Below are 23533 nucleotides of genomic sequence, written 5' to 3' on the forward strand. Positions count from 1 at the left end.
ATGTGAATACTCCTGTCATTTGTGAAATATTCAAAAGGCTCTCATCAGATCTGAATAGATTTTGGTGACTTGATCCTGGACTTTCAGCTTCTAAAACTATATCAATTTCTTTCCTTTTTAAAGTCACCAGTTTCATTATTTTGTTATAGCCACACAAAACAATGAAATGATTTCTCTAAAATGTTCCATCAAAATTACATTAAATTTTTTTTTGTTGTTTTTTTAGTTGTAGATGGACACAATACCTTTAATTTTATGTTTATTTTTATGTGGTACCAGGGATCCAACTCAGTGCCTCACACATGCGAGGCAAGTGCTCTACCACTGAGCCACAACTCCGGCCCCCAAAATTAGATTTTTAAAATAAAAGTTTATTAACCTTTGGCCTAGAAAATTAAGAATTGATATATAGCAGATGATCTTTAGAATAGAAATAATGATCAATATAGTAGCCTAAAAAATATTATATAATACATGCGTAAATAGTACTTACTGCACCAGATGCTGTGCCTAAAAAAAAACAAAAAACAAAATATTTACTGTGAAAAATCATGTTTAACTTTCAATATCTATTTATATTTTTCCTCCATATTCTTGCACTAAAGATGGCATATCTGTCCCACATGACTGATGTGCTTAACTCTCTTGCCCACAAGCTACTCTGGTAGTATAAAATATTTTCAAAACTTGAACTTTCAATTTCCAAACTCACTTAGGGCCAGTATGAGAAGTATAGATCTTGACTTTTTGCTCCTTTTCTTGCTATTGCATGTATCTATTCCTATTCCTTTGCTATGTATATTACCAAAGTACAAAAATGCCCCATCCTCTAATCCTAGGCTTCAGATTTCTGGTTGTGTCAACTACTTTGATTCTACACTTGTGCTATACAATACAGCACCTGTCACGCATCACACATTCCTGTTTAAATTAAAACTCCGATTAAATTTTAAAAAATTTAAAAAGTTGGCTCCTCAAATATCGTAGCCACATGTCAAATATTCATTAATTATATGTGGCTTCTGGCTACCGTTATTTGACAGTATAAAATACAAAATATTTCTATCATTCAATTAAATGCTTAGTAACCTTAAGATGTTAATGGATTTTGAAATGCATGGTATATGCAAAGCTCACACAATAATCTCTAACTTTAGACAGAAATTAACTTAAAACTATATGTAATAAGGAAGCAAACATACATACTAGGAAAAATCAAAAGATGTAACTATGGACATCAATGGCAGAACCAAAGCATAGTAACAATAATTAGAAAGAAATTTTAATGTAATTTCTCAGGATTACTTAGGGTAATGGTATCCATCTCTATATAATTAAGTAGGACCTTAAAGGTATTTTAAAACATTTTTAGTTTAAGTAAATGACATTTTTTGAACATTTTTTTAAAAATACTTTTCTTTAATTGTAGTTGGCCACGATGACTTTATTTTATTTATTTATTTTTGTATGGTGCTAAGGATCAAACCCAGTGCCTTACGTATACTAGATGAGCACTCTACAACTGGACTACAACTCCAGCCTTCAAACATTTTTGATAGATCAATCAATTATGACTAATACTAAGCTTGAAGTAAAGCACACAGTATATGTTAAATGTTTAAACCAATAACATTTAAAATAAAAAATATTTTTATATATTCATGGGATAAAGTCAGTATGTGGCATAATAACTTCTGTGGAAAATGACCTATTAGTAAAAAAAATTACTAAGATATGTTAACAGCCTTATATATCAAAATGACCAGATGCTGCTTACAGACAAAAAAAGGAAAGAAAGAAAATTATGACAGGGCTTCCAAATTCCAATGACTATAAAGACAAGCAGAAAAATAACTGTGAAGTAGCCCAGAAGCTAGAGGAGAGTGGGCGGTCCATATTTTATTTGTATAGCTGCTAACCCATTCCCAAATTTGCTGAGTACAAACATAGACTCCACCAGAGGTCTTTCATTCTACAAATGAATTCATTCTACAAATATTCTCTGACCACACTTACTATGTTAACAGGACTGATAGGACTGTTTTTGAGTACTGAAATTCAGACTATCCAATGTTTCAAGATAAATTCAATCTTTATATAAAATCTAAACTTCAGATGTCAGCAAAAATTATAAAATTTAAAAACGTGGGGGCTAAAGCCTATTTATCCGATAAACCTGGTCCAGAATTCCTATCTTAAAACTGATAATTTCCTGATCATAGAAAGTAACTGCTTTTATTTCTCATTGTAATACGGCTGCTCCTCTCCAAATGAAGTTCCCCATACATAGTATACATACCTGCAGCTACATCCATACTATTTACTCCTGGCTGTAAGAAGAAAAATGAAATTACTAATATTTACCTCATTGAAACAATATTTTATAAATTATACATGAAGCACAGTGAATCATCACTATGCATTATTCTCAAGCCACAATGGCAATAAAACCCCTTATAGTGGCTAAACCTGCTACTGATCAAACATGAAACCCTTTACATTCCTTATTTATCCCACCTCAGAGTGAATATGTGGAAGTTTTACTCTAGAATTTCTAATGTTAGTTAGAAATTACAGAGCACTGCTCTAGATTCCACACGAAATTTTTATATAACATACTGTATGTACAATATGTTACTTTTTCAATTTCAATTTCCTGAAATTCTGAAATACACGTAGCGTGAAGGGAGTAGGCTATTCATATTCATTACAACTACTACATTATTAGGAAATGAAAAAGTTATAAACTAATTTGAATTTCATAGTCATCTATATATTATACTACCCAGTAGGGGTACTAAGTAAGGCTGTTGAAGAATTTTCTTTTTTCTTTTTTTTTTGCTATCAGGGATTGTACTCAGGGGCACTTGACCAGCCCTATTTTGTAGTTTATTTAGAGACAGGTTCTCACTGAGTTGCTTAATGCCTCACAGTTGCTGAGGCTGGCTTTGAACTTGCAATTCTCCTATCTCAGCCTCCCAAGCCGATAGGATCACAGGCGTGCGCCACCATGCCTGGCTGTTTATGGATTTTCAAAAGTGACTTGCCACAACTGAATCCTCCATGAAATGTGGATGTCAAATGAAATATTTTAATTTCTAAATATAGTAGAAATTGATTGTATCAATTTTTATTAGCATTTTGTAAATGTTTATTCCTTAAAAATGCTTAGTAAAGTCAATGTCTACCAGAGTACTTAAATACTTCTGATTTACAAATGATGCTTTTCAGTATTCTGTTCTTAATCAATACAGAATTTAGTAACTAAGGATGTACATATATCATAGCATCAATATATGTACTAAAAATCCACTGTAATTCCTAGATTACATTTTAGTACTCCGGAGACACTAAAAGGCTAAAAAGATCGCCTATAAATACATATGTATAATTTCATACATAAAAATATTCAATCAAAACATCACAGAAATTAGTTGTTCTCATAAGATTACCGGTAAGGCAGGTTGCATGGAAGCCTGAGACATATGAGACATCATCATTCCTGGCATTACTGAAGACATCATTCCAGGCATCTAAAATAAAAGTAAAAAAGGTTACTATAAAAAAACAAAACACTTAATGTGACTTTAAACAGTGTATTATTTAGGAATAAAAACTACTGAAACTACACTAAATGCACAGAATGCTTAGTAAGTGCTTGTTGAATGAATGAATTACTTTATCAACGATTTATTTCAATGCTCATGTGGTAACTTATATGTACAGTCAAAATTATTTTCACAAGTAAATTTCAAAGTATGAACTCCTATTCTATTTCTAATTTAAATTTTAGAATATTAATTTCCTCAATAAGTTTAAGTTTTTCTTTCTTCCTTGGAATAAGAGAGTCTAAGATAAAAATTTTTCACCGCCGATTTTTAGTATCTGTATTGAAGAATTTCATGGCAAGATATCTGGTCCTTTTCAAAATACTAGATCAAAGGTGCTTAACATCTAAGCAATTACTTAAAAAAAACATAAAAAACAAATTTTTCTGTGGTACAGAAAACTACATACTTTATACTTGAAGATATTAGTTGGAGAGCTCAATCTAGTGTACAAATACTACCATGAGAATTTTAATCTTCTCTATTTCTTATGAATAAAAAATCATGAAGATTAACATAACTTTCTAAAGCATTTGACCCAATGCTCATCTCTATTAGTATAATCCCACATTACAATTTTGATTTTAATAAGAATTTCAAAAGGACTTAAGGAAACCAGGAGAGGGATAAAAATTACATGATAGTCACAGGCATTAGAACTGTCTATTCAAATTTCAAATTAAATGAGCAACCTGAGAAATAGGAACAACAGAAAAGCATAAGCATATAGTAGGCTTTAATATATATGTTCCTTTTGCACATATATATTATATGTATACATTCAAAAGAAACATATATATTAAAGCCCACTAAAGTTGGAGAATAATCACACATTGAATTTTATTACTTGTGAAAGTCAACTTATGAAGCAAAGATGACTAATGTACCCAATAAAATGAACTAGCATGGAAATAATGGACAAAGAAACAACAAATAAATTTTTAAGCTATCATTAAACTAGAATGTCCAGAAAAAAATCGTGACTAGAACAACATATTGGCCTACTTGGGAATATATAGTCAAAATAGTATTTAAAACAAACAAACAAAACACCACAGGATTTGAAAACCCCACAACTCACAAGTCTTCATAACCAGATTAAGAGATTAGAGAAATAATGTACACTTTAATGGGGGGAAAAAACAGCAAATGAGAAAGAACTAGGATTGCTTCCAGTCCACACCCTCCCAACAAACATTTCCTCTTACAATTTTGCTTTAGATTGATGCAAAGAAAATCAAATTAGGCAACTGGTTATTCGCAAAGCAATCCAGAAGCATGGTGAGCAGTAAAGAAACAGCCTACTACATAAAATGGCCTATATACAAAATCAAATCTAGTACCATATCCAAAATTAAAATTCTACACCAATTTCCAAAAATCCAAGTATGAAAACTTAAGAGAAAAACAGTAATTTCTCCTAAGAATGAAAGTGATTTAAAAAGTACGGTAAAAATATCTCCCCCGTGCAATAAAACATTTCCCATGGAAGCAGTAGATCATATAAATGAATGTAACTTCAAACTGCAACATTCTGACTTCATAACACAAAGATCAAATCCCATTCAAAAGACAAAGCCACAAAAATCCTACTTATCACAAGAGTTTATCAGAGCAGAAAAATTACAGCACATTATATTTAAAAACATTAAGGAACTTGACAGTAATATTTTCAGTGCTTTCCTTCTCATGCCTAAAACTTTAAAACACCTAAAAGAATTTCCCTTAGAGTTGAATAAAAAGCTACATTCTTCCTCCTCAGAAATCTCTGAACATTTTGGGAGGCAGAGACTAGTTAAGCTTACCTGACAAACTTATAAGCTTAATAGTAAGATTCTTAAATTATATCCCACTATTTACTTTTACAAGTAAATATGTCATTAATTTTAAGATTGTGATTTGTGACCATGAAAAAACAAAAATCTTAGTACACAAAATATTATATTTCATATGAAAATTCACAAGAATTTGATAAATTTAGAGCTGTCACAAAGGCTTGATAGAAAGGTCTGTTTACCAAAGCCTGAAGAAATCGAGTTTTTGGAGATGTTATAATGATTCCCATGTCTACTAACTCTAAGATACCCAAAATATAAAAGTAAACTTTATAATTCCTGTTTTACAAGTTGATTTCTTTCAGAGAATTTGTGTTGACTTATGCTAGTTACTTGGCAGCACCATGATAGATTATTAATTTTTCTAAGTTATCTATTCCTTTTTCAACATGACAGTAAAAATGGAAATGCAGGCTGCAAGCTTATGAGACTATCTTGTAGTTTAAATACTCGGAAATTATTTGTCCTTCCATCTCCCCAATAACCAAAGTTGAGATATTCAGATTTCTTTGCTGTCCCTTTTTGCATGTAGGTGTATTTTCTTGCTTCACAGGGAGGGTCTAGCCCTTTGATGTTTGTTTCAGCTTTAACTGTACAGTATTTTGGACTATGTGTTATGTATGTTTCTTTTCCTTTCTTGGGAGCATACAAAGTTAACAGTGCCTTACCACACATAACAGCTTAAAGTTCAATGAAAATGGCATGCTCAAAATGATTACAGGGAAAAAATTGTTATACTAATGCCAACAGACTTCATGAACTACATTATTCATAACTACAGTTTGCATTAGCTTAATGTGAAGCATACTACGTAATCAAAGCACGTATTACTTTGCATATTTGCCAAAGTTGTTTAAATATGTAAAATATTATAATTACAATTTTTAGTTGTTAGAATCACTGACAGAAAGAGTTGCAGGAAAGCAAAAGACAAGATGCAGGAGATGTAAACTAAATTACCTAAAATATCAACACTATAAATTTTAAGGACTTTGGCACCTTTTAAAAACAAATAATTGATATATTATACCAGATATAAGTGGCCAATCATTTGTATATACACTATATAAAACAATTTCCACATATATGCCTCTTTCCTATATTTTTAATGATACAACTTATAAAGCCAACTTTTCAAGATATTTTCCGAAGAATCACAACTGTGAGGAAAATAAACACATGAGCAAAAAACCAGGAATACTATATAACCTGTTCAGTCACTCTAGAGTTTCTAATGTTAGGTTCATCATACTCTGAATTTTAAAAATGTAAATAAAAGGACAGCAATAAAAAGCACTACTGATGTTACAAATTTCGTGAAACATAAACTTTGTCAAATTTAATGATGTTAAAACAAAAACTGGAGATCTTCATGTAAGAAATTCAATTTATTTTCTTCATAATTACTTCCTAAATTTTTTCATGCTGGAAAAAGATCACAAAGGACCTGACCTATCTTTTGTCTAGCCTCATAGAAAAGCAACTAAAAAAGAAAAATACTATATCCTAAATTTGGCTAACTGTTTAAAACCATTCTTGCTTTAAACCTGTGGTTGCAAACTGATAACCTAAATAAGTTTGATTTTTGCCTCTTGGTTTGTTTTAAATGTGCTCAAGTCAAATTCTTTATGGTGAACGTATACCATAGAGAGGTTAATAAATATAGTATTTAAAAAACTATCTCCCTGAGTTCAGTGATGCACACCTATAATCAATCCTAACAACTCCTGACTGAGGAAGGAGGATTGAAAGTCTACGACCAGCTGGGTGACTTAGTGGGGATATCTCAAAATAAAAAGGGCTGGGGAGGTAGCTCAGTGGTAGAGTGCTTTAGGTTCAATTCTGAGTAACAAAGAGCTATCTTATGTACTACTAAACTGAGTGAAATACATATATAAATGCAAAAATGGAATCAAGTATTCATTCAACTGGAAATAAAAATACCCATTTAAAGCAGACCTTTAGCACCCTAAAATGGAAAAATCATTTAAATTTACTGCCTATTTTTCTAGAGTAATATAAATTCAAAACATATTTTATAAGAAACACTTATATAAAAGACAATATTTGAAACACACAAAAGAACCTTACCATTTAATAAGACAATTGTCAGTATTTAAAATTAGTTTACTAACACTCTCAACCTACAGAATTTAGAGCTACTGAAATACAGCAGGCCATCCCCAATCTCTTTTCTGTGGGTTACCCTTCCAAGTTTCAATATTCCAAAGTCAATCAGGGTCTGAAAATACTAAATGAAGGATTCCAGAAATAATTCAGTTTTTCAGTTGTGTGACCTTCTGAGTAGTGTATTGAAATCTTCAGCAGTACTCCAACTTGCCAGGGATGAATCATTACTTTTTCAGCATATACTAACTGTACATGTTACCAGCCCACCCCCAAACTCCCTCCCTTTGGCTGAATGAAATATCAGATCAACTATAAATATTAGAGTGCTTGTATTTGCGTTCAGATAACTTTGTTTTGCATAATAACAACCCAGTGGGACACATAGGAAGTACCAGGGCATGACATGGAAGGACAGATTAACTCTGGTACTATGTGGCAACATAGCAAGGCATTTAGGACAAATCCCAGGATACACTGGGTTTGGTATGACCTATCACTTCAGGAATGGTTTCAGGTTCCCTTGGAATCTTGGAACATACTTCCCTCAAATAAGGAAGGACTATGTACATTACCCGCCTAGGCTCTAAGAAAGTAAACTCAATTAATTAGATAATCTTGAACTACTATAGAGAGAAGCAGCCTAACACATCCTTAATTATATGCTTAAGTCAGATTGTCAGAATTCCTATTCCAGCCATGTGATTCCCTGATAATTTGACCCTGACCTCTTTAAACATCCATTTTCTCAAGAAAAGCAAAAATGACACCTATGTGCTTAGTATACCTATGTACTTAGTGCTGGATGAATTATTTGATGGGTAGAGTTCTTCTTTAGTATCCATGGTGGATTGACTCTAAGACCTCTAGTGGATACCAAAATACTCAGATGCTCAAGTCTCCTATATAAAATGGCATAGTACTCGCATACAATCTAGGCATAACATCACGTGTACTGTAAGTCATGCCTAGACTACTTTATACTACCTAACACAATATAAGTGCTATGTAAATTGTTAATGTACTGTTTAGGGAATAATGACAAGGAAAAAAGTCCACACATGTTCACAACAGATCTAGAGTTTTTCCTGAGTATTTCTGATAGATGATTGCTTGAATCTATGGACGCAGAACCTGAAGAAAAGGAGGCCAACTGTCTATTATTACCACTACTCTTCTTCAGCTCATTTAATGAAAGCATCTTCTGTGTTGACCCTTCCCTCATCTATTTCTTATTTATTGCTTAGATATTCCATTTTCTTTGAAGACATCTGGTAAATATTATAAACCCATCATCTTCAACAGAAAGCAATACATGTCAGTCCCAGATTAAATATCATATTTAGTGCTGGCTCTGTACAATTCACTTAACTCTCCGAATCTTACTATCACCATCTATAAGTTGGCTATCCATCTAACTAACCTTTTTTGTCAGAAGGATTAAGAGGATCAAATTCAACAAGGTATGTGAATTTCACAAAGTTTATATAAACATTTGGACAAAATTGAATTTTGTTTTTCACATAGACTGTTACACAAAAACTTAAAAGCTCAATGAAAATGAGCCAAAAAACTTTATTTAAAAACAAAGTTCTTAACTTACAACTAATGACACACAAAAAAAATTGTGCTGCCTGAATTAAGGCATAAAGAATTGAAAACTTTAAAACACTAAAATGTCATCTTTGGGACTCAACTACTATAACGAAGACATGAAACCATTATTATTCCCTTCCCTAAATTTTTCAAGCTGAATTTATAAATCTTTATATTTTATTTCAGTATAAAGAAAGAGGGTAATTTTGTTACATTAAATATTTGGGTGTCCTGTAATGATGGAAGCATGATCTAATAAATGTACCATGTGATTTCACTGTGTAAATACTACAGAGTGAAGTTATAAAAACCTAGATGTATATTTAGATCAATCACTGGATGTGACCTTTTGATATATCAAGAGACTTGGTAAACAACAGATAGATGAGGTTACTGCTGATATAACAATGACATACCATTTTACAATAAAAATGAAAGTATACCATTGTAAATATATAAACCAGTAACACAATCCTTTCGTATCAATATAAACAAAGCATTATGTAATTCATGTAATTGCATGTGCTATTTCTTTTATGTGACTGACAGTCCGGTAGGTTTATTTACACTACCTCGTCACAAATATGAGTACTGCCTTGTGTTACAGTAGGACATCGATACTATTCACTAAACCACTGGAATTTATCAGTTCCATTATAATCTTTTGGGACTACCATTACACATGTCGTCAGCTGTTGACCAAAAAATTGTTAGGTAGCACAATACTTTACCAAAACAAACCTAGATAGTATACAGACATGTGAAGGTGGCTATGTGGTATAGCGCCTCCTAGACTATAAACCTGTACCTGTTACTAAACTGAATATCAGAGGTAACTGTAACATAATGTTAAGTTCTTGAATATCTAAAAATATAAACATAGAAAAGGTAGTATAAAAATACTAGGCCATAGGATTTTTTCAGCTCTATTACAGTCTTACAGGACCTGTCATATATGCAGTTTCTCATTGACAGAAACATCATTATGTAGCACATGTCATAGTATATAATAACCTGGAAATTACTGAAAAACTTACATTTCAGAGAAATAACAACTTTCTTGATACCATATGGCCAAAGACACTACACAAAACCTGCGTTTTAATGCAGGAACTGAGTGCTCATTCATTAACTAAAAGATAATTTAAAAAGTCTTTATGGATATTCAAGATCAGAACCTAAAATGTACAATTATACTCATATATCATGAGAATTTTATTTCTTTTTTAAGTCCAAGTCTAAGATAAACATGGTAAGAATTTTGTTTAATATGGGTGCAGTGGTGCCTACCTATAATCCAGCAACTCAGGAGGCTGAGACAGGAGGATTACAAGTTCAAGGCCATAGCAACTTAGGTAGGCCCTTGACAACTTTCACTAACTCTTGTCTCCTGACTCAAAATAAACACAAAAAGGGCCAGGATGTAATTCAATTCCTAAGGCCCCTCTTTCCCCCAAGGAAGAATTTTGACCGAAAGAAAAACCAGAGCCTAACTATATTTCAACTCAGGTTGATCCTCAATTGTTGGCATATTTAGCCTTTAATGGGTAAGGCTAACAGCATCACTCACTTTTAGAAAAGATTAAATAACATTTTTACACTGAGTATATTTAAAAAGATTTCCTTTCAAGCCCACCAATGTAAAATACCACATCTTAAGTAACCGCTAATGACAACAAACTGTTGATTAAAACAAGTGAAAGATAATGTATGGTACTTAAACTGCACAAAGAGGCAAATATAAGAGTCATCCATATGTCCAGAAATATCTGACAGTAGTAGTAGGAAACAATAGGAAGATGAAAACACATAGTCAGAAAGGACTAAGTTCTTTTAGAGCAGGAAATACATGATTTTCACACTAGCATTACATCCAAGATTGTGCATGATTGTGCACACCTGTAACCCAAGCTACTCAGGAGGCTGAGGCAGTGAGATCTCAAGTTCAATCTGAAGAACTTACTGGGACCCTGTCTCAAAACAAAATAGATGGGCTAGAAATCTACCTCAGTTATAGGTCACCCCAAGAACCATCAAGAAAAAAAACAAGAAGAGACTTAAATGCCTATTGTGACTAAAATATGAAGGTATGGAAAAAGAAAATAATGAAAGACTAAGGACAATTTCTACATGGAAAAGCAATCCACTCATCCTACTTGTAATTTAGACCTGTTTTTCTAGGTAAAAACAAACAAGGGGTGGACTCCCCCAGCCTCCAAAAATCCTATCACATACTAGATATACACATGTACCACATCTTTAATACCTACTGGTAATAGTTCTTCATTACTGGAAACCACGCCACCAGTATTTCTAACATACCTAATTAAACATTAACAGGTTAGCCTGTTAATATTTGTTACCTTTCCATTTTGATCCTACTATTTAAAAGTTACATTCACTGCACACTACAAGTTGCTTCATTTTGGGTGTGTTAATACTAACTTATTTCAATGTTGCCTTTTTCTCCTGAAGAGCAAACTAAATGGATAAATGGCCCTAATTCAGCATTTTCCATAAAATGTTAATTCTCTGCAATGTGCTAGTCAAAGCAAAAGCAACAAAATGGGTAGAGGTATGCAGAGAGACTAAGGGAGGAGGACAGGAAGAAATAGACAAATAAGACAAATACTGAGTACAAGTTTTATTCTGCAAGCCAGGCACAGTGGCACAAGCTTAAAATATCAGCCACTTGGGAGGCTGAGTTAGGAGGATGTGAAGTTTGAGGTCAGCCTCAGCAACTTACAGACCCTGTCTCAAAATAAAAATAAAAGAGCAGGGGATGCAGCTCAGTGGTAAAGTACTTCTGGGTTCAAACCCCAGTACTACCCTTTACCAAATAAATAAATAAATAAACAAACAAATAAATAAAGGCTCTACAAGACTTTCACAGCTTCTTGGTAAGTGACTGTGAATCTCCAAGAGAGTGGATATAGTCCTCTTTTCCAGAATGATGTGATCTGCATATATTTCTCCAAATATTTCTCACATTTAGAAATATTACTCTAAGTTTTAGAATAAATGAGTTTATATCTAAATAGACTAATAGTAATAAAATAAACATTTATAATCTTACTAGTAAAAACCTATCAAAATCTAATCTCACACACACACACACACACACACACACAGCCTAAGTTATACAAATCGATCTGAGTTAATGCATTTTTAAGAAAAGTACTTGTCTAAGTAATGTAAATACACAGAGAAATTACCTAAATTCAGGAATTATGAGCAAGAAAAAAAAAAAAGTGGTACTCCTCCCCCACTGGCTAGTGTCTATTTCAAAGGTATGGGTTCTATACCTACCAAAAAGTAAGGACAATTTAAAAAACAAAATAAGTAAATGTGTCTAATCAGTGAGATAAATCTAATACACCAATATGCTTGAATTCTCTTGAAGAACGCCTATGTACCAAATCATTTTTCTCTACTTTATGGAAAAATACATGGGAAAACCAAAACCTCTTGTTAAACCTTAATAATCATCAACATTATCATACAACTAGAATACATGTGCCTATGATTTAAGGGAAAACAAGTATTTTAGATTTATTCACCAAGTAAAATAACTGATTGATTTCATTTTGTCTTCTGTCATTTGTTAAAGGAAAAGCATCAGTAAAGAGGCAGACACTAAAAACAAGAATAAGTGGTAACAATGTAAAGTTACAAGTAACCACTGGAAACAGACACATGTAACAGTGACTAACTTCCTGGTTTATACTGTAGGAGTGAGTATCTGTATTTGTTTCATTCATTCAACAAGTATTTTACTGAGCACCCATGATGTGCTTTGCTCAGCACCTACTGGATTCTTAAAAAGTACAGAACACATGCCCTGGTCTCCAAGAGCTAACAATCTGTTACTTTTGGGGAAAATAGCAAATAAGAGACCACACAACAAGTCAATAACTAAGTGACAACATAAGTGAACACTAAGAATCATGAGCAGATTACACAGGATTTTCTTTTGCCAAATTCTGAGGACCTCCTGGAGAAGGTAGAACTAGTAGAACCGAGAGAAGGCAAGGAAAGTTCATGATGATAGTAAACCTGGGAGCAAGAACAACAGCATAAGCTATAAGTCATATAATCACTTAGGATACCATGAAAAGATCACTCTGGGTTTAAATTCAAGAATATGTAGACATGCATGAATCTTTGAATTGTGCTCTGATGCATACTACATGAAATCCATGAAAGTTAAATTGTAGAATTTAGATACTATGCCATAGGCACAGATAAACACTGAAGATTCTTGAGCAAAGATATAACACACTGAAATCTAGAATTTGGAGGGAGGGTTGTAGGCAGCCTTAAAGCAAGAAAAACAACTCAAAAACTGGTGAGTATTATAGGCATGGAAGTCTGACAACAAAAGCAGCAGGAACATAAATAAGATCTGTTAGAGTCGGTCTTACTAAATATTAAAATAAAAAAAAAATCAAACACATTTATAAAAGGTAAATCTTCATTTATCAGTTTATTTAAAAAGACCAAGCAGCTACTATCTTATATTCTACTCTTCTCACAGAAACAGGTAAATTAAGACCCCCCCCAAAAAAGGGGAAAAAGAGCCAGCTAGCAGGACTCTCTTAAGCAAAAGCAAAATTATCTGTGATAAACATGGCAGGATTTCCATGTTTGTGTAGAAAAGGACAAAAAAAAAAAAAAAAAAAAAAAAAAACCAATAAGATGAAAATACTTTAAAGGCAAAATTGCCAAACTTTTTAACACTATAGACATGGAGAAAGGAGACAATCTTCCATACAATCATATTTTTATGGAAATTCCTAGTGAAATGGTTTTTTTGTTTTTGGTACCAGAGATTGATCTCAGGGGTTCTTAAGCACTGAGTCACAACCCCAGTCCTTTTTTTGTATTTTATTTTTGGACAGGGTCTCACAGAGTTGCTTAGCATCTCTCTTATCATTGTTGGGGCCTCCTGCCTTAGCTTCCCAAGCCACTGGGATCATAGGCAAGTGCTATTATGCCCTAGCAGAAATTTTTGAGAACTGCCATCAGAGAAAAACCATTTTTTTTCTTTATTAATATGGCTTCTTAAGAAAACAATCCTTCCAAAGTCAATTAAAGTCCATACAACTTATAAGGTCCCTTCCAGCTGTAATATCCTATAATTTTGTAAAAAGTAGAAGCAAATCTATGTACAGTGACAAAGAGATGAATTTAATATATAAACGTGAAAGGAACATCATGAATATAAATAAATAAATAAGTAAATAAATAAATAAATAAAGCCATCAATACTACTACTTTTTTTTTTTTTTTTTGGTACCAGGGATTGAACCCAGGGGGCACTTAACCACTGAATCACATGCCCAGCCCTTTAATTTCTGCTTTTTTTCTTTTTTAAATTTTGAAATAGAATCTTGGAAAGTTGCTAGGGCCTTGCTAAATTGCTGAGGCTGGCTTTGAATTTATAATCCTCCTGCCTCAGCCTCCCAAGTACCTGGGATTATAGGCAGCGGCAACATATAACTTCTTTAAATTAACTTGTTGCATTTCAAAAGTTGTTAACTGACTTCTTAGATCATTACTCTATCCTCTCTATGTTATTTTACAAACGCACCTTAAAATTTTATGTCATTCAGTAACATTCCAAAGACCATAATCATTTGGCAAGAAAGACTTTTAAATCTTCAGCTGGTCCCAGCAAGAGATCTCAATGAAAGATGTGGTCAATACAGTTGTTCCTCAGTATTTAAAAGGGACTGGTTCGAGGACACTCTCCACAGACATCAAAATCTACAGATGCTCAAGTCCCTTATACCAAAAATGGCATACTGCTTGCATATAAACTATGCACATCTTCCAGTATACTTGAAATCACCTCTAGATTATTCTAATAACTAATAAGACATACGTGTTACACCTATATATTTGTTATGTTATTTTGTTTAGGGAAATAGTGACAAAAAAAAAAAAAAGCTTGTACACACTTTGTATAGATACAATTTATGCTTTTAATGTTTTCAACCCAAAGTAGGCTGAATCCACAGATGTGGAATCTGGAGGTTATGGAAGACCAACTGCAAACTGCACATCAAGGTTCCATAACCAAGAGTCCCAAGTCTTTTATGTAATGTGTAAATTAACTTTTAAGATTGGATGGCAGAATTCTACCATCACTGCTGTGACTGACATGGGCACCCTGCTTCTTTTCAGTTATCTTCTCACTACTTACTTTTTCATTAATATTTCTTAGAATGTGTAAAGAGAAAAAATGATGCAGGAAGAATAAATTTTGTTATTATTAACTTTCATTTTTAAGGGCATGTTCACCAGAGCTTTAAATAAGATTCTTCAATTATTGAGGACTGAAATTATCCATGCTTTCCAGCATTATCACATGTGCTAATAAAGCTAAAATAAGAATTAGCTTTACCAATGAATAATTGGGACCCAAACTTGTTAGACATTGGGTCAAAAGGGGGATGATCTAAATTTGAGACAACAATGGGAAACTCTTGAGAACCTTAGAACTAGACTCCTAAACATTCATTCATTATCCTAACATGAGCCAACACAGGGAGAAAGAATTCTAAGCCTCTAAATAATCAGGTATACTTAAAGGCACATGGCATACACTGGCCTAGAAAAAAAATGCAGAAGAAAACCACAAGGCAAAATTCAGTCTCTGAACTGATGTACACTGAGTAGCAAGTTTAACTTACTAGAAAGATGGTCACTAATGCAGCTAAAAAGAAAGGGCCATAAAATAAATTGTGACCAGCTTATGTCAATGAGATACATGAAACTACTTTAAAAAATAAAATCTGCATTTTATTAAAAATGACTAGCTGGTATCTTGGCTTTGATAGTGCAACAGCACCATGACAGCAAGGGTAAGCAGGTCAATCCCTTGCAAAACTTACCTTGACTGGCCCAATGGAAACAGAAGGCCCCAGAAAAGAGAGAAGCATCTGGCAGTAGCAAATTGTTTTATTTTATCTTTCTGTGGAAAGAAACTAATTTTAAATAAGAACCAGAGCATTTAAAGAATAAATATTTTTTTAAAGCTCATTATCTAGTTAGAGCAGCTCTATAAAGAAAATAAGAGCAGCTCCTTGCTGCTTAGAGATGGAAAGAAACAGAAGAGGAATCAAGAGTTGTCTCCGCATCTCCTAAAATTTGTGTTATTCTGGAATAACAGAATAAAAGAGTCTTTTATATAAAGAACTCCTGCAGGCAGAATCTTTTAGGTCTGATATTTCTAAGTAAAGATTTTTATACAAAATTAAGGGCTATATTCCAAATATAAAAGAAGAAAACCACTTGACATTCAGCCCCTCTACTCATAAGGTTAAGTAAAAAGAGTTACAGCAAGCTCCTTTTTCCACTGAAATTTCACCAAAAACTTTATCCATCAAGGCTTAAACAATTATCAAAGCAAAGAGTACTCATTAGCACAAGATCATACATAATTTCTGAAATTTTTGCTAGCCTAAAATTTTCATGACTTATCAAGATACTCAAATGGAAATAACCCAGCCACCTAAGCATCTCTGTATTATAGAACCTAGCATAGGGCACACAATTATTCATGGTAAGTGAACCTGTTGCCTTTCTTGGATTTCTCTAGAAACTCAGTTCTACCAAAGTATCCGAGTCAGCATGATAACCTTTTGATTCATATCAACTCCCTCAAAATGTCCATTTACAGTTTATGCTAGAAATGGAAGGGGCAGCTCATTAAGTAGGAGTGCAGAAGCAATAAACATTTTTTAAAAAAAAAATAAAATAGTGTTAATAGAAAATCAACTACTGATTTGACATTGTCCTATGAAGAATCAGAATAAATAGAGCATTAAATCTCCCTACCCCCACCCCTACACACAAAGAGGAAGATACTTCTAGAATAAAATTTATTTTAAGCCTAAAGTATAAGCAATATTTTCTGATTCTATGCATTTACATGGTCCAACAAAGTTAATTATGCTGACATATATCAGATAATATTTACTCTTAGAACATTAACTTCAATTGACATGCTTTATAGTCATTAAGTTAAAAAACTAGATATGTGCTGTGACTTTTAAATTAAAAAAAAATCTTTAATTTTATTGGAGTAGTAAAAGTAAAAAGTTTAATACAGAAGACTTTCATTACATTCAAAATTTAGTTACAGTCATGATTCAACATTAGTCTTATTTAAAAACATTATTGGGCATCAACTAATCCTTAAATAGCTACAAGCACAGTATTGACCTAGAGTTTGAGATTTTACCACAATACCTGAGGCAAAAATAGAGACAAAAACAAACAAAACAAAAACATAACATTCTTACTTGTCCCATTGGTGGCCCTCCCATAGGAGGCATCATTTGTGGCATCATTCCATGAGGTACAGGAGGCATATTGGCTCTCTGACCCATAGGGTGCATTCCCATTGGTGCATAATGCATGCCAGGGTGCCCCATCTGAAAAACAGAAAATTTAAAACTTGGCAAGTCACATTAAATGATTCTCAAAAAAAATCTCACTTCAAGAAATCACTTACCTTCAGTACATAATATTAGGCTAATTTGTGCCCAAATTATTGTATTAGTTTATACTTTCCTATTAAAAAAAAAAAAGCACTACACTAGTATTTGAGGAGTTTGCAAAATAAATAATTATTGGACAGCTAGGTCCGTTGTTTTGCACTGATTTAATCAGCTACTGATTTGCTCGGCTTGGAAGATAATATATGTATATACGTATGTGTATGTACGTATGTATATAAAGCCAACTTAAAAACTGTTGGTGAAAACCTGAACTTTGTCCTATTTCAAACAGACATAAAAGACAGCTGACATTTTTTTAAGCACTACTGACTTTAAAATGCTTAATTTATCAAACTGATTTAAAGGAGGGCTGGTCTTATAAAACACAAAAGTATGGGTCCCCAGAGACACCTGTCTACTAACAGTTACTAACCTAACTTTTAAGACAGGTAAAATTCCATTTGCCAAAAACACAGTTTCAAAGACTTAATATTCTGTCACTAAGACACTAAGTGCAAACAATAATTCACCCACTTTAATGCACTTTTAAAAGACAACTTTCGTTACAGACGTGTCCATTGTTCCAGGTAATTATCCCCTGCCAATTAATCAAGCAGTACCCCCTGCATATCACCACCATTACTAGAGAAAACAAATTTTGCTAGCTTCTTTTAAAGTCTTAGAGAATCAAATTTCCTTACTAAAACAGGCCTATAGCTCCAAGACGCAGCACGCCCAGGGTTCAACACCTTCAGCGCGCATCTGTCTAGGCCAAGGCGACTGGGAACTTCCAGGGTCCTACATCCTTCTTTTGTGCATCCCCGCTCTCCGTTTCTCTCCCTCGAGACATATCCCACCATCTCGGGCGCTTCCTTCGTCCACTCTTATCTTCTTCTCCTTTTGGAGAAAGCTTCCTGTCTCTGACTTCGTTTTTCATTGTGCCGCTTCCCCCTGCCCCACCGATCCCTTACCGAAGGCCGTCTCCTCAGGAAGCCGTCAGCAGAGACCCAAGAGCTGGAGCACAGGCTTGAGCCGGACAATCTCCGCTCCCCGTCCCCGGGACCCCGCGAGGGAGGATGGCTCTCCATTTCACTCACCATGAGGCCTCCACGCTCAGCTCCCGTCCCCGGCCTCATCGTCGGGCTCAGACTGCTCCGCCGGCGGCCACTGCCGCTACACATACCAACAAGAAGCGATCTGAGTGGCTGGCGCCCGCTGGGGCCAAAGGTTAAAGGCTGCCCTGAGCTGCGGGGCGGGATCAGTGGGGCCAATAAGCTGACAGGCTTCCCCACTGTCCAATCAGAGTGCGCTGCCGACACGCAGCTCTGCGGCGATTCGCCCCCAGCCTCAGCCTCACTCGGCGTCGCCTGCATGGAGGGGGGGGAAGGGGACGGAGGAAGTTTCTGCGCCGAGTCCTCTGCCGGGAAAACTCCACCAACTTCCCCCGGGAAAGGGAAGACAACCGCGTCCCAGCTTCCCGGGCTTAGACCGCCTCACCCCGTAGGGGGTGGGGCAGTGGGGGCTTACCACCTTTCACCCCCCCGCCCAAGTTACTCACGCCCCACTAACCTGAGGCCGCCAGGGATAGGGTAGGGTGGGGTGGGGGCGGGGTATGCAGCTTCTAGCGTTAGCGGTGGCTGGGGCCGGGAGCGCGCGAGCGCGCGCCTTGCTCGAAGCAAAGGGGAGGGGCGGGGAAGTCGCGAGGAGGAGTCCAGCAAGAGTTCCAGCTCAGATGCGCCGGCTGCTGAGCGCGTGCCGAGGCGGACGGGGGAAGGAGGCGTGTCGAGTAGCGTGGAGGGAAGTTGTGGGTAGGGGCGGGTGGAACTACGCGAAAGGCAGAAAGAGGTGGGTCGATATGACAGAGTGAGCGCGCCGGGCGGTGAGCTCCTGCTAGCAAGGAAGCTAAAGAAGAGTGTGAGCGTAGAGGGGAAGAAGGAAGAAAGCAAATAGGTTAGAAAATGTGTATCATAGTGGTATGGGCGGGCGCTAGGACCCGGCGCCAAGAAGATGCGGCTTTGGGGCTGCCGGGGTTCGCGCTCCCTTGGAGACAACGCAGCAGTGCCAGAGGTCTTTGGCCGGGACGAAACGCTGCAGGGAGGGGTGACTTGTCTGCAGCCGGCCTCGGCTTGACTTTCCCTACGCAGAATTCTGTATCCCTTCCCGCCTATTGCAGCGGGATAGAGCTCCGGTCTCGGATGGCACAGCCTCGCCTCCTGCTCCGCGGTTCCTTCTTGGCTCCACAGCCCACCCTTTAGCACCCCTGAGCCCTTGAGCTAAGTGGTCGAGGCCGTGGCGTAGCCCGGCTGCTGATTGGCGAAGACGAGGGAGGGGCGGGGCTGTGGGAAACTCTGGGGCCCCCGCGGTTCTGTGGTTATTTCCCGCCATGTCGTTTGTGGAGAGCGGCCGGCGTTCGGCTCCGCGGCGTCGCGGTCTTGGCACCCCAGCACCTTTCTCTCGGCCTTTGTATTCTGTATTCTCTCAGGGGGACAGCTGGGGTGAAGGCGAAGTTGATGAGGTGGAAGGATGCGATCAAGTGGCCCGTGACTTGCGAGCGGAGTTCTCAGCCGGGGCGTCGTCGGAGCCCAGAAGGGGCTCCCAGCTTCTCCCGCCGGACGGCGGTGGGTCGCCCGTCCTAACCGATAAACGCAATGGCATTTTCCCCGCAGCTACGCGTAGCCGGACCCAGGCTCGGCGATGGCCGATCCAGGTCCTGTCTATTTTCTGCTCGCTGCTGTTCGCCATCCTCCTCGCTTTCCTCCTCGCCATCGCCTACCTGATCGTTAAAGGTACTGATGCCCAGACCTTGAAAGTCTGTCCAGAGCAAAGTTGAGCCAGGGTTTGGTTCTCACCTCCACCCACACTTTACCTGGCTCCCAACCGGCAAGCTGGCAGTCTCTTTCACTCCTACCACTGATTTGTACCATTCTTTGCTTCTCCCCTTTGTCTTCTCTTCCTAAATGGATTTCCCTCGTCCATAACGAGAACTGTTTTTAAGAAAGGGTCTTTTAATCAAATGAGTTCTATTGAAATACCTTTAAGTCATTGGACCCATGGAGTCAAATATTAGCACGACTATTTAAGCCATATTTCGGAGAACACCCACCATTAAAAGGAGACAGTGTAAAATGCATGTAATTGAAATAATCTGTATATATTCAAAGGCTTTAATCCACAAATGGTACCGATTTACCCCTGGGTACATTGAAGATTCTTCAAGGTCTAGGATTTCCATCCCACAGCTCAGATTTATACATTTATAGGTAAAATAACTAGCCTTTCTTAGTTTTATGGTGTTTGTAACTAGATTTAGTACACAAAGTATATTTTGGTTTTGTTTTGAGACTTGGTCTCACTGTGGTGCCCCTGCTGGTCTCCAATTTGCAGTCCTCCTGAGTAGTAGGTATTAAGGGTAGGCATTGGCTGTTTGTATGCAAAGTTTTATTGCAGGAGGTGTAGTCTTGTTTTCACTAATTTTATCTTCTTTGTCTCAAGTTGAAATATTAGCCATATTGGAATAAAAATAGACTTGTGAAAGTTTTTTTCCCCCCAAGGGGGCTTTTATAGATGTATTATTTGTTTGGATCTTGTGTATTACAGTGAAAAGAATAAAATTTGAGTTTAAATCCCAATTCTTACTATTGTATGACTTTGTCCAAATTATTGGGGAAAAAAAAGTAAAACAAAAAAATCTTCGTTTTATGAAAACCACTCAACACTATCATTTTGGACCAGCTGGTAATGGGCTCCAGATGGCCTGTAACAGCTTACCATGCTTGATTTTCATACAGTGAAAGTTAATGTGTGAAATTTACCTCCTCATAACAGTATTGTATTGTATTTAAACTGTCAATCTTAAATGTTTGGCTGCCATTGTTTCTTTTGTAGGAGTTCGGCAGATTGAACCCAGGGGTACTTTACCTTTGAACTACATCCCTAGCCATAATTGTTTTTTTGAGATAGCTAAGTTGTGGGTGCTGGCCTTGAACTTGGGATCCTCCTGCCTCAGCCTGTGGAGTAGCTTGGGTTACAGGTGTGGGCCACCTCTCCTGGCTCACAGTTTAATTCCTGTATCACTCCCTTCCCCTTTTTTTACTATAATCCAGATAGTTTTGTCTTTTAGCTATTTTATTGCTTTGCTCTGAGATATCACTTTTGTAAAGGCAAAACTGGTAAGTAGAAGATCATTGCAGAAGATGTTTATACTTTGGAGAATGGAGAAAGGAACTGAAAAAATTTAGTATGTCCTTAAATTTGTATAAAATGGTATCACAACAACCACAGGATATGAACACTTCTGTCCTATGTATAGCAGTTGACAGTATAGAGGTCTTCTTTGCTTGCTGATGATCATGTAGAATCAAAATTTGAATCCATTCCTGACTCCAGAGCACTTTATGGAGTTCTACAATGTCTTCTAAGTCTTTGAGTTAGTCTTCAGATTATGAATCTTTTATACCTAAACCTCTTTTTGTTTTTACAGAGTTGCATGCTGAGAATTTGAAAAATGAAGATGATATAGATACTGGACTATTAGGTATGAACTTGACACTTGATTTGGTTTTTAGTTGCTGTTTGTTTTTTCATGTTAAATTGTACACACTTTGGGGTAAAATGCTTAATATTATTCTCATATCAATTAAAGTTGATTCTGTTAACTTTTTATTTGTATGTTTCTGATAAATGATTAGATTTTTGTTTTTATTTTTTGTAAATTTTATAAAGGATCATCAGTGTGTGTAAAATATTTTGAATATAACTGTGACTAAAATCCAGCAAATTCTTAGCGTTTTAAAATTATCTTTTGGAAGAGGTTCCCCATACGTCTTCTCAGGAATTAGTAACAAGCAAGAAAACTTCCCCACAAACTTAGCCAAGATAAATAATATCATAAGCAGACCCCAGAGGAATTTAAATTAAAATGTTCTTATAAACAATTTCTTTATTTTAAAAAAAGTAAAAATTTTAGTCTATATTTATACAGGTTACTTACAAGAAGAGTCAGGCCCGAGTTTCTGCAGTGTCTTATAAAATGACTTGGTTTATAGATTTCTAAAGAACAAGATTATTTATGTTGCATTTCTTTATCTCCACAAAAATGATTTTGATAAAGTTCAGAACTTTTACCTATTTTATTACTATTTATTGTAATTCATTTTATTTGATCACTCTAAATAAAATTATATGACTTTTCACTCTAGATTGGCACTTTAAGTTCATCATATAATTCCCCATCCCCAGTCCTTGCTAAAGTCTTCAATCGACTTCTTTAAGGCTCATGCTCACATTGACACAAAGTATAGTCAACCTGGTTTTGCAGAACAGCCAACTTTTTTCTTCAAATTACAAGGTTTACTAGATATCACATGGAAATGTTTATCTGTATCATTCTCAATTCTTGCATGAGAAAAATTACTTTTTACTCATTTTATCAATATATGTTGTTTCTTCTTTGGAAAACAGATTATTAGGCTTTTCGTAGCATGTATTGATGTGTCATCTCTTGAGAGAGTAGAAACAGAATTTTATGAACTTGGCATGGACTCTGACTTACTGTTGTTTAAAAGTTGGCCCAATTTTGCATTTATGAACAGAATGAGTAGCAGTTGTCATCTGAAGTAATAACTTGCTCAAAGTTGGCCCAATTTTGCATTTATGAACAGAATGAGTAGCTAGCAGTTGTCATCTGAAGTAATAACTTGCTCAATATCAAAAGGAATGTGATAGGTTTTTTTTTTTGTAATTATTGCCCTGCCTCCATTTCTACTTCCAGTTAGATAATCTCATATGGCTTTTAGGTATGCCTAAAAGTTAATTCTGTGCTAGCAAATAGGAAGATCAGTATCTTAAAGTCTTTACT

General features: G+C 35.7%; 2 protein-coding genes across 11 annotated transcripts in view; one reads left to right on the plus strand and one right to left on the minus strand.

Moving 5' to 3' along the window:
* Positions 1-19406, minus strand: part of Prpf40a (pre-mRNA processing factor 40A) — a 56748-nt gene extending 37342 nt beyond the window's left edge. For 4 of the 10 annotated variants that reach the window (XM_040294309.2, XM_078017420.1, XM_005315796.5 and 1 more), the window contains exons 1-6: positions 19246-19406; positions 18648-19043; positions 17479-17610; positions 3453-3533; positions 2300-2330; positions 494-510 (exon numbers count right to left, since the gene is read on the minus strand). In XM_040294309.2, coding sequence (XP_040150243.1) covers positions 494-510; positions 2300-2330; positions 3453-3533; positions 17479-17610; positions 18648-18857 — 471 coding nt within the window. In that variant the 5' untranslated portion in view covers positions 18858-19043; positions 19246-19406. Of the gene's footprint in view, positions 1-493; positions 511-2299; positions 2331-3452; positions 3534-16065; positions 16146-17478; positions 17612-18647; positions 19050-19245 lie in introns of those variants that run through there. The other 6 variants (XM_078017423.1, XM_078017422.1, XM_040294310.2 and 3 more) reach the window with 4 other exon arrangements.
* Positions 19407-19473: 67 nt separating this feature from the next.
* Positions 19474-23533, plus strand: part of Arl6ip6 (ARF like GTPase 6 interacting protein 6) — a 40066-nt gene continuing 36006 nt past the window's right edge. The window contains exons 1-2 of the mRNA XM_005315795.5: positions 19474-20462; positions 22157-22210. Coding sequence (XP_005315852.1) covers positions 20060-20462; positions 22157-22210 — 457 coding nt within the window. The 5' untranslated portion in view covers positions 19474-20059. The remainder of the gene's footprint in view (positions 20463-22156; positions 22211-23533) is intronic.

The sequence above is a fragment of the Ictidomys tridecemlineatus genome, chromosome 7 (genome assembly GCF_052094955.1).
Source record: "Ictidomys tridecemlineatus isolate mIctTri1 chromosome 7, mIctTri1.hap1, whole genome shotgun sequence".
Lineage (NCBI taxonomy): Eukaryota > Metazoa > Chordata > Mammalia > Rodentia > Sciuridae > Ictidomys > Ictidomys tridecemlineatus.